General features: G+C 50.7%; 1 protein-coding gene across 1 annotated transcript; it reads left to right on the plus strand.

Annotated features, from left to right (window-relative positions):
- The first annotated feature begins 698 nt into the window (after positions 1-698).
- On the plus strand, positions 699-7,921 carry MUL1 (mitochondrial E3 ubiquitin protein ligase 1). Its single transcript, XM_027109916.1, has 4 exons — positions 699-951; positions 4,116-4,203; positions 4,615-4,735; positions 6,006-7,921. The coding sequence occupies exons 1-4, from the start codon at positions 832-834 to the stop codon at positions 6,733-6,735; spliced, it is 1,059 nt and encodes a 352-aa protein (XP_026965717.1). The 5' UTR covers positions 699-831; the 3' UTR covers positions 6,736-7,921.
- Positions 7,922-12,211: the final 4,290 nt, after the last annotated feature.

The raw sequence follows: 12,211 nt of genomic DNA on the forward strand, positions 1-12,211 counted from the left end.
AGGATTAAGTGGTATGATGTTCGTAAAACTTTTTGTCACAGTGCCTGACGCATAATAGGCACTCAAGAGCTGCCTCCCTCCCTCCCTATTTTTTGGCTGCGCTGCGGCGCGGCATGCGGGACCAGAGATTGAACCCATGCCCCTTGCAATGGAAGCGAGGCGTCTTAACCACTGGACCGCCAGGGAAGTTCCTGTAGCTGTAATTATTAGTTAATAAAATATGTTGTTATATGTTTTGACGGCAGATTAAGGAGTTGTCAATACCTTGGTGATATAACCTGCCTTCTTGGAGGTAATAAGCTCTGTTGTCTGGTAAATTCCTCTCCAGCACTCATTAGCAGTGTGATTTGGAGCACACCCCCTAACCTCTCTGGCCTCAGTTTTGTCACCTGTAAAAAGGAAGAATAAAAGTCAAGACTCAAGGTTTGCCTGAAGTTTAAATGTGTAATACTCACAAGTGCTTACTAAACATTAATTCTCTTCTTTCCTCCCAATCCAATGGCGGAGTCATCAAACGACCCATCAAACAACGCGATAACCCCAGGAAACCTGAAGGACTGAGACCGTGGCGACGCGGGCGATCCAGTCGCGGCCGAAGCAGCAAGTGTCGAAACGGTCACGGAGCGCCTTCCGGTCTGCTCTGCCCTGCCCCACTTCCAGTTCCAGGGGTTGCGTCATCGCTGGGCGACTGGTTGCGCGTTTCCGGGAGAGACAGTGCTGGGGGTGCGATTCCGGGTGAAGGGAGGTGGCGCGAGGCGGAGGGCGGGGGTCGCGCGTCGTGGGGCCTGACCTCGGCGGCGTCCCAGTCCGCGCCCAGGGCTCGGCGCAGCCATGGAGAGCGGAGGGCGGCCCTCGCTGGGCCAGTTCATCCTCCTGGGCACCAGCTCCGTCGTCACCGCTGTCCTGTACTCTTTGTACCGGCAGAAGGCCCAGGTCGCCCAAGAGCTCAAGGTCAGTGCTGGCGCCCGTCTGACCTCAGCCGGTCATCCTGCCCGGGGTAATGGTGAGCCCCCGATTCGCCGTGGGCCGTTCCACCCTCGGAAAAGATCCAAGAGAAGGAAACAGGTTCTGAGAGGGTGTCGCCCGGCCGGTAGACGGAGGAACTAGGATCAGAACTCCGGTCTTGTGATAACTGCTTTACCGCCCCCTTTCTCCTAATTCCCTGTCATTCAGAATGAATCTTGACTTAATTATTTTATTCGACAAATATTTATTGAACACCTGCTATGCGCCAGGCGCTGAGGGTGTCGCGTGGGTGGAACAGACAGAAACCCCTGACCTCATAGAGATTCCATTCTAGTCCAACCAGACAGACAATAAACAAGTCAATCAGATGGCGTGACACATGGGGATAAATACTACAGAGTAATGCAAGGAAGAGAGGAAATGGAGTGCTGGAGAAAGGTGACATTTAAATAAGGTGACACTTAAATAGGGTGACATTTGAGCAGAGCCCAGGAAGACTTGAGGGGGTCAGTGCAGGTGCCTGGGGAAGAGTAATTCAGACAGAGGGAACTGCAAATACAGAAGCCCTAGATTTACCCACTACATAACCACTCAGCTCCTTGCTTCTAAAAGACTTCCTTTTTATATTAATAGCCCTTTAGAAAATGCCACTCCGTTTCCTGAGCTGCACTTTGCAACTTACACAACACGTTTCCATCTTGGTTTTAGTTTCTCTTCACAGTAATTTCTTGGGGTAGTTAAAATGACCTCCGGATTGCAGATCAAGAAATCGAGACTCCGAGGAAAGGTCTATACAGCTAGTCAGCTTGGAACTTAAACTTAGGTCTTTTGATTCCAAGTATAGGATTTTTTCTTGTTGACCACATTGCTCAGTTGTGAATGTGTGAGCAGCTCATGAGAGATGGACCTCATTAGGTCAGAGACAGGATCTTATTTACTCTTCTTTCCTTCTAGGTTCTAATCCAGTGCTTAACAAAGAGTAGGTGCTCAGTAAATATTTGTGGATTTGTTTTAGCTGCAATTTCATAATACAACAGTTAGGGCTTAATTTGACATTTATTTGAAAGACGGATTCCTAGACCTAACTTCATTATCATCAGATTGTTTACATTAAGAGCTTAGAAACAAATGTGCGAACTCCCTGCCATGAAGGGAGTTTTGGAATCTGCCTGGAATGCACCTAGTTACCAAGGAATTGAATTTGTGGTGTGAATGACATCCTGGTGAGATGCCTTCTTGTTTGCTTAATTAAATAAGTCACTCCTGAAGTGATTGGCTGTGATTGTAACTGATACCTTACTTTCTGACTCCGAATCAGAAATCACATTGGTATCAAGTTGGCGGGAGGTGGGATCCTCTGAAGCAGTGACCCACCTTTGGGTGACCTTAAAAGCTTTGCTGATTAGTTCCTAAATGAGGATGAAAGAAATAACCCCTTCTTGGAAAAACAGTTGGGACTTCTCATATTTTAGGTTCTATTTTCTTGATCAGATTATAAAACTTACAGAGTAGGGCTTCTGTCTTATCCTTTTGCATCTCTCATGGTGATGGGAATGCATATTTATCACATGCCTACTATGTGCCAGCCCCTGGTCTGGATTCTTTCACACTTAAGTTTCATTTAATCCACATGAAAATCCTGTGAGATTGTTTCCCCCACCTCTTACAGATTTTGAAACTGAGACTCAGATAAATTAAGTTGCCCAAAGTCACAGTAGATGCATTGAAGCTTGATTCAAGCCCAGGTCTTTCTGACTGAATTCCCCCTCCCTTTTTAAAAAAATTTAACCAACTATCCTATGGTGGATACTTTACTAGCTGTGTGACTTTGGGCAAATTACTTCACTTCTCTGAGCCTCAGTTTCCTTATCTGTAATTGGGGATAAAAATGTCTGCCGTATAGGGATGGTATGAGCATTAAATGGGGTTATGCATTTAAAGTGCTTAGAGTGCCTGGAATGTAGTATATCTAAGTGCTTATTTATTTGCTAATTTATTCATCAAATATGTATTTAGTGCCTGCTATGTGTCAGGCACTGTCTCGGCACTAGGGGGACAGCAGTGAACAAGACCAACAAGGTCCTAGCCCTCCTAAGTTCAATAGTCCAGTGGAGGGAGAGACAGATAATAAAGGAGTAAATAAACCGAGGGTTAGTTGTTGTTATTGCCATTGTTTTTGTTATCTTCCCAGTGTACATGGTTAATAAGCTTTTATTGACCTTGCTCCTGTTTCTTACTGCGTAGCAGCAGCTTAAACTTAGAGTGACCTTAGTATGTATCCAGTACCTCCTCACCTCTTTAGAGGTTACTCATCTGGCGTCCATAAGATTTGTTGATGGAAATACCTGAAAGCAGGAACTGTCCTTCATTCATCCCTGAATCCCTAGCGCCCAGCACAGTGCCTGGCTCAGGAAATGTTCAGTGGTTTTATTAATTTTATCTTACTTTTGATGCAGCAGTAACAGGCTTGGTTGGTTCCCACGCACGGCAGGTTGGAAACTGAATTGGAAGGGATGGAGAACTGGGGATTGTGAGAGGAGGGTAGCAGCAGAGGTAACCGTGCTTGCCTGATTATGAGGGAAGAGAGGCAAACTGAAAAGTAGAAGAATAGTGTTTGGCACCAGTTCTCGAAGCCTTGCCCTGTAATGCAAAGGCAGCCCTTTATTATAATGTCTCATGCAGAGCATGAACTGACAAGGGCCCAGTGATAATTGTACCTACCATGGCCCGAGCCCCGACCATGTACTGGTCACTACTTGAGGTGCTTTTACGCATAAGCCCTTTGGCTGCATGGTTCTGTGTTGTCAGGAAGAGATCAAATTACATTCAGATCTATGGGATGCAAATTGATTAGTATCTTTTATATTTTTGTCTTAAAAAGTTAAAATGAAAAGGAGTGAATGTTTGGTTAACTGGAGGAAGAGTGTAAGTGGCACCCCCATTCTGCAGATGGCAGAGATGAGGCGCTGCCCCAAGCCTGTTTATATGGTTCTGGGACACAGCTTCGGAATCAGATTCTCCGTAGTCTCCTTCCTGCCTGATGTCCTTAGTCTCTCAACGTGAAAAACGTAAATAGTCTTTTTTTCTTTTTTCACTTGTTTGAGCATATCAGTGTTCAGCAGTCAGTTCAATGTGTTGTTTCCATTTAGGGAGCTAAAAGAATCCACTTGGGTGAAGACTTAAAGAGCATTCTTTCAGAAGCTCCAGGAAAATGTGTGCCTTACGCTGTTATTGAAGGTATGTTTATTTATTGGTAAAATGAAGAATAACTCCCTCTTCTGAAAGTTTGGTAAAGATCTTCTTGGCTGACATTGAGGGCCTTTTGTAGCCTTGGGGCAGTGGTTCAGAACTTGGACTTTGGGGTCAGAAAGACCTGTGTTACTGCTGTGTGATCTTGGCAAAATTATGCAACCTTTTCAAACCATCATCGCTCCATCTCTAAAATATACGTTACAGGGTTGCTGTAAAACTGAAATGATGTGATCCGTGTAAACTGCTTAGCAGAGTGCCCCAAAGCATAACTTATGGTGATGATGTTTTCATCATGTTGATTAATTAAACTCACTCAAACGAAAGACAAAATTTAAATTACTTTAAAGGAAAGGGCAGAACAGTTCTTCAGAAATAAAATAATTTGTTTCCATTCAGGAGCCGTTCGGTCTGTTAAAGAAACGCTTAACAGCCAGTTTGTAGAAAATTGCAAGGGGGTGATCCAGCGGCTGACGCTTCAGGAGCACAAGATGGTGTGGAACCGGACAACTCGCCTCTGGTGCGTAGCCTTGCTCCACGGGCCCAAACCGCACAGGTGGTCGGTTCAGGTGTCGGTGTCCTGGCCCTGTTTCCATGTCTTCAAGCTTCTCCCGAGACAGGGCGGAGACCGGTCTCTCAGTGCTGCTTATATTCTTGTGCGTGGTCTGAGCACTTCTTCCACTGCCGTCACCTAGGCGTCCTGTCCAAATGCATATTCCTGGGCTCTGTTCCAGACCTACTGAGCCAGAATTTCCAGGATAGGGGACCTGGAGTCTGTGGATATGCATACTAAGGTTTGAGAAACACTGATTTATGGCATGGGTTAATGAAAGTACCTGTTAAGATAATTTCATGCTATTACATGGAATTCCATTTTTCCAGCTGATCGTAGGAGGGTTTTGTTTTGGATTTCTATTTTAATTTTTATTGTGGTAAGAATACTTAACCTGAGATCTTCCCTTTTAACCAAATTTTAAGTACAACAGTACAGTCCTGTTAACTCCAGGCACAAGGTTGTACAGGGAATTTTGAACTACTCATCTTGTAGAAGTGAAACTTTACACCCGGTGAACAGCAACTCCCCATTTTCTTTTTCCCTCAGCCCCTGGCAACCACTGTTTTACTGTTTCCATGAGTTTGGCTACTTCAGATACCTCATGTAAATGGAATCGTGCAGTACCTGTCCTTCCTTCCGTCTGCCTCAGTTTGCTTTGCTTAATGTCCTCCAGGTTCATGCATGTTGTCACATGCGGCAGGATTTCCTTTTTTTTTTTAATTTTTATTTTTATAAAGGCTGAATAGTATTCCCTTGTTACGTATACACCACATTTTCTTTATTCATCTGTCGACAGACATTTAGGTTGTTTCCGTTTCTTGGCTGTTGTGAATAACCTTGCAGTGAACACGGGAGCACAGATGCCTCTTCTAGATCCTGATTTTAGTTCTTTTAGATATGTCCTCTGACGTGGGATTGCTGGGTCGTATGGTAGTTCTATTTTTAATTTTTTTGAGGCATTTATTTAAGATTAAAAAAATCAGTCTGTCTTACAGGGGCAAAGGGAAATAAAGATTAGCGGTGATCTGTGACAATATTTGTTGCCCACTGAGATCGCCTGAGAACCTAAAAAACCGAGCTTCCCTCTTCTGAGGCTCTGGACAATTGTGATTTCTGTTGTACTCTTCCACTTGCTTCAGACTTCAAACTGTCCTCCTGGCATCGAGGTGCTCTCCACCCCTGCCCGGGTGCGAGGTATCTGCCATCCTTTGTTTTATCTTGAGTTCTCTTGTAGGAACGACTGTTCCAAGATCATTCACCAGAGGACCAACGTGGTGCCCTTTGACCTGGTGCCCCACGAGGATGGCATGGATGTGGCCGTGCGGGTGCTGAAGCCCCTGGACTCGCTGGATCTGGGCCTGGAGACGGTGTACGAGAAGTTCCACCCCTCCGTCCAGTCCTTCACGGACGTCATCGGCCACTACATCAGTGGGGAGCAGCCCAAGGGCGTCCAGGAGACCGAGGAGATGCTGAAGGTGGGGGCCGCCCTCACGGGGGTGGGCGAGCTGGTCCTGGACAGCAGCTCCATCCGTCTGCAGCCCCCCAAGCAGGGCATGCAGTACTACCTGAGCAGCCAGGACTTCGACAGCCTGCTGCAGAGGCAGGAGTCCAGCGTCAGGCTCTGGAAGGTCCTGACGCTGGTGTTCGGCTTTGCCACGTGCGCTACCCTCTTCTTCATCCTCCGGAAGCAGTATGTGCAGCGTCGAGAGCGACTGCGCCTCCAGCAGATGGAGGAGGCGTTCCGGGAGCACGAGGCCCAGCTGCTGAGCCGAGCCAACCCCGAGGACCGGGAGAGTCTGAAGAACGCCTGCGTCATGTGCCTGAGCAACTTCCGGTCTTGCGTCTTCCTGGAGTGCGGGCATGTGTGTTCCTGCGCCGAGTGCTACCAGGCCTTGCCGGAGCCCAAGAGGTGCCCCATCTGCAGGCAGGCGATCACCCGGGTGATTCCCTTGTACAACAGCTAATGGTCTCGAGGCCCCACAGTGAGACCCCCCGCCCCGCTTCAGGGCTGTTTATCTCCAGGCCTTTAGAAGAGCAGTGGTGGGCGGCTGTCATCTCACAGCCCCAGCAGCAGAGGGCGGCCTTTCCAACGTGCAGGGGACCTTTTCCGGCACTGAGCACAGACTCACAGCTGCATCCCGGGGCAGGCGCCGTGGCGCCGCGTCCCTTCCCTGGAGGCCCTGAGCGTGCGTGGCTGAGGACAGCTCACCGCTCAAGTGCCAAAGTCAGTGGCCTCCAGCTTTTCTGTTCTGGTGTCTTCTCGTCCTTTCTGGTGAGGTGTCGGTCCCTGTGGACTTGAGCCTTGAATGACTCGGCCAGAGGTGGGGCAAAGTTGCCTTGCGGAGCCGCTTCTGAAGAGACTGCGCAGTCTCCTTCCCCCTTGCTTACAGCCCGGAAAAAAGTTGTCAGGCTGGACGCGTCACTCGAGTCCCTTTCCCTCACGTGCTGGCCTCCTACACGTGCGCACACGTGTGTCAGGACAAAAGGAAGTGAAATCCTGCATCTGCCCCCTGCCTGACAGGGCGGGACTCTGGTCAGAGAATGGAGAGAGGTCATTTGCGGGGGCACTTGGACCGGTGCCCATTCAGTGATCCCCGTGGCAGTGAGGATGGGGCCGCTTAGCTGCAGCCCTGCTGGGGCCACTACGGACCTAACGAGAGGGCCACCAGAGCACGTGTCCGCCCTGGCTTGGAACTCCCGAGGCCTGAGCGGGCTGAGGGCTCTGCTTTTCCCAGAGGAAGCAGTAAGGGCACTGCTGCCCCAGCCTCGGGCTTTCCCAGCTCCACTCCAAGGCTGGCCCCACGGAAAAGAAGCAGCCGGCATCCTGAGCGCAGAGCCTCTCCCGGCCCCCCGGCCCATCCCTGGAAAGTTCACATCCCGTGGGTGTAATCACACCGCCCTTCTCACAGGCCTGCTCACCCCTCAGCTGTCCCGCTCGAGTTTGTGAGTGTGGAGAAGTGGGGAAGCCTCTCTCACCACCTCTGAGTGTCCAAGGCCACGTGCACGGCGCTTTCCTCTCTCGCTTCCCTGGCTTTGAATATCCATGCCCGATCCTCCTTTGTGCGGGGGAGATGGGGGTGCTCTCAGGGGGCTGACGTCGGTTCTCTGCGCGTCCAGCATGGACGGCACAAATAAAAGACGTTATAGCCACGTGTCAGCCTCTTGCTTGGAACGAGAGTTCAGCAGCTAGGCTGAAGCTGCCCCGGGATGGCATTGAATCCTGTTATGGTGGAATGAGCTGGGGACGTGGAGGCCTCTGTGCATCCTACCTTGGCTGCAAGGTGGTGCAGCTTGGTGATGCTGAAGCGCAGGGGATGCTGGGGGGTGCTGGGGGGTCTCCGGTCAGCCTGAGAGAGGGCCACCCCGGAGACGTGCCCGCAGGTCACGCCTGGCCTCGCTGAGAGTCGTCTTTGAAGACATCTGTGCTGACGTCCTGAACACAGGCAGTGGGATTTCACCTGCTGGGAGAATGGGACGGGTGTTGGGGACAGCAGGGAGGACACTAACATATGTACCGGATGCTCTTTCAGACTTTAATTTCATTGTAAGTCGATGTTCACAAGACCCTGCAGGCTCTCATGGCATCTCATCCTACAGATGAGGAAGCAAGGTCGGAGGGGGGATGTTCACTGGCTCAAGGACACACAGCAAGTAAGGGTGGGGGTGGGGTGGGGTCCACATTTAAACTCCCAGCTGCTTCAGACCCCTGACCCTCCTCACGGCGGTGGGGCTAACGGGTCCCTCAGTGCTCACGGGAACGCCCCACAAGGTGCTGGTGCCCCACGTCAGTGGACGAGGCCACACTGGAGGAGGAGGCGGACGTGCGAACCCACTTGCCCATAGTGAGTCCTGTCCAGGGAGGCGGTAAGACCCTGGCTTTACACATAGGTGGCAGGGAGTGGGCAGGGAGAGGGGGGACTGATGGGGCTGACCTCTGAGCGTGTCAAAATGTCTGCCGTTTTCCTGTGTCCTTTCAGCAGACACTTTGAACGAGGGTCCAGGTTTTAGAGGATGAATGAGCTGCCTGTGTGTGGGGACGTGGGGGGCTTGTGTGCTAATCTGTCAGAGTTCAGCCCTTGGCATTAGATTCCATGAGTAGATCTGATCACGTGATGGAAAAGCAGCAAAGGCAGCCTGCCCTTACCCCGGTCTGACTCAAATCCTGGGCAGACCAATTCTGTGTGGAGTGTTCCTCCAAGTGGAGTTGAGTTACCCATCGTGGGAGACACAGGAGCAACACACCGTCTCTGCCTCAGGAAGTGGCAGCTGGTTGGGAACACGAACACACACGTACCCAGATTCCGGATCTGAGGTCCACACTCGGTCCTAGCCTGGCTGGACTGAGACTGCCCCATGCTCTCCATCACCTGTGCCAGTTCCCACCTTCCATTTAAGGAGCCTCATCACCAGCAGGGTTGAAGGGGCTTAAACCAATCCGTGGGACTGAGGCTGGGGGTTGGAGGTGACTTGGAGACAAGCAACTGACCGTGGGGTTGTTGTGAATTTTGACTCAACCCTTATGCTCAGCCTCTAATCGTAGGCAGACAGCATCAGGCAGGGATCGTCTTGAGTAATTGCTCCTGGTGTTTTGGAATTCTGTGCGAGGCACTTGATGAGCATGAATGCTTGCAGTCCTGCAAAGTGGGTATTGTTCCCCCTGTTTTACAAGCGAGAACAGCGAGGTCCAGCAGGGTTACATTTTGCCTACAGCCATGCATAGTCATGAGCCTGGCTCCAGGTATCAAGTATGTTTCTAAGATTTAGGGCGAACCAGCAGGGGAGGCTATATCACCCCTTTTTACAGCTTATGTGATTTGCTCAAGGCTATCAAGGTCTGACTATAAAGCCCTTTGCCTTTAGTCACATTGAAGCTGAGAGGCTAAGAGGGGAAATTGTTCAAGCAACAACTGAAGCCAGTCAGCACCTTGACAGTCACGAGTCACATCCCCTGGTTCTGTAGACGCAGGCTGAGGCTTATCCTGGTGGAGCAGAAGCCAGGAGGCAGCTCTTTGGAATCCTAAGTCATTCAGAACGGTGATGGGAAATTCAAACAGCAAACAACGTGACAAACCAGGCCAATCTCTGACACCCTTTGCAGCCCTGGTCCTAGGCTGGGTGTGGACAGATCTGATGGGGATGGTCCCGCAGGGCCTCGCGAATGCTCAGAGGCAGAGGCTGTCAGGTTTGGTATCCTTGCCGGGCATTTGTTCATCTCAGAGACATTGGCTAAATGTGTGTTCTGTGCCTGGGGTGCAGAAACAAATGATGCAGTCCCTGCCCTCACTCAGAATTTTTTTTTTTTTTCCCTCGGTACGCGGGCCTCTCACTGTTGAGGCCTCTCCCGTTGCAGAGCACAGGCTCCGGATGCGCAGGCTCAGCGGCCATGGCTCAGGGGCCCAGCCGCTCCGCGGCATGTGGCATTTTCCCGGACCGGGGCACGAACCCGTGTCCCCCGCATCGGCAGGCGGACTCTCAACCACTGGGCCACCAGGGAAGCCCTGAGAATTGTCTTTTACTGTGTCCTTATTGTTTGAAAACGACTAAGCCCCACGGGTCGGATGGGTGCCTCTCGGCTGTTGGAGTGTTTGTGGTTCACAGAATGTCTGCAGCTGGGATGGCCTTTGAGATTAGCCTGGTTAGAGCAGATTCCCTGACCATTCAAAATAAAGCAACCAAGGGCAGGGTATCCTTGCCGAAGGGGAGCCAAACAGAGAACACCTACCCCACAGAGCCTAGAATGATCTATTTAAAACACCAATCTGACCACGTCCCTCTTCTGCTTGAAGTCCTTCCCCTGGCTCCCTGTCACCTCCAGGGTCCAGCCCTGGTTCCTGCAAGGCTTATGAAGGCATGTGACCCAGCCCTTGGCCACCTCTCCAAGCCTCTCCACATCTGTCTCTCTCACACTTGTGGCTCCAGCCACACCGAGCCGATGAGCTTCCTTAAACACGTTGCTGTTCCTGCCTCCTAGCCTTTGCTATTGCCGAGTCCTGCCTCTGGCATTCTGGTCCTTTCTTGACCTTGCTAACATCTCCTCACCCTTCAAAACTCAGCTTTAGGTGTCCTCTCCAGAAAACCCTTCCCTGACTTTCCCCACGCAGGCGGGGTTAGGTGCCTCTCCCCTGAGATTCCATAATTCAGTCCTGTTCCTGCTCTGAACCCATGTCTTGGGCAGGAACTGTATCTTATTTCTGCTCCAGCACAATTTTTTTAGGTCATCACTCTATATTCGTTAGAGCTAACATTAGGGCTTGCTCTTTGCTAGGTACCGGCGAAAGACTGGACGTGATCAATGTCATTTAATCCTCACTGTGAGCTATGTGTTTGTATTATTCTTACTTTAAGGAAAAAGAAGTCAAGGCCCAGAGAGGTCAAGTTGCTCGAGCACCCAAGAAAGACAGGATTTAAGTCCAGGCAGTCTGACTCCGGAGCCCGAGCCCTTAACCACTGAAAGTACATGGAATGAATGAGAAAACCAACGAATGAGATAGTGGATGTGGGGCCAGCAATCCTGGGAGGCTGCCTGTGGGAATTGGTTTTTGGACCGGAGATGAGGGCCATGGCTTGGTTGTAAGGAACAAGGGAAGGGCCTCTCTGAGGGCCCAGATCCAAGATGGATTGTGTAAGAGAAACATCACGTCCAATGACCTGCCCAGAGCTTTGAGGGCTCTACACAGGAAAGTCAGGACAACATCATTGCGTGGTGGTAAATGGTCCGGACTGGGAGCCCAGAGGCTGCCTTTCTCTCGGGTCCTCGCTCTGTTGCTGTGTGATCTTAATGGAGTGATGTAACCACTCTAGGCTTCACTTCTGTTTGTGAAAGGAGCAGATTGGATTAGACGCTCCCCAAGGCTCCACTCAGCTCTGCCATTTTGCATGTCTGTGACACAGCGAGTGGATGAGGAAGGAGGGAGAGCAGTTTCGAAGCCCTGAGATGAAGACCCTCTTCAGGCGAGCTGCCTGCCGCAGACTCAGAGCCATGTTCCCGGAAAGCCCGGGAGATCAGCACATTTTCTCTCTAATTAGATAGTGTTAACTTATCAATTTTGAATGAGCTAAGTTTCCATGTACGATGTCCTGAATCGCTCCCCGGGGTGCTCATTAGTCATTTCTCTTGCAGCTGCTGCCTTATTGTTCTTCAGATGCCAGCCGAGGGACCTGGCATTTCCCTTCCCCGAGAATGGGGCACGTGAGGCCAAGCCAGGGACACTGGCACTGGTCAGAGGGGCTGCCCAGGCCTGGGGGAGGGCCCTCAGCTCTCGACCTTTACCCTGTGTCCCTGCCAGAGCCACTGCCTCACATTAGGTGCCTCAAATCCAGATTCCTCTAGGATTGGGCTGTGACCCTGGAGGGCCACAGCTGAACTCAACAAGCACTTATTAAGCACCTAGTGCACCAGGCACCTTGGGTCTTGAACCTGAATGGTCTCTAGGCTGGGGA

Source organism: Aethalodelphis obliquidens, unplaced genomic scaffold (assembly GCF_003676395.1).
Source record: "Aethalodelphis obliquidens isolate GAN/ISIS:26980383/991018 unplaced genomic scaffold, ASM367639v1 scaffold9, whole genome shotgun sequence".
Taxonomy (NCBI): Eukaryota; Metazoa; Chordata; class Mammalia; order Artiodactyla; family Delphinidae; genus Aethalodelphis; species Aethalodelphis obliquidens.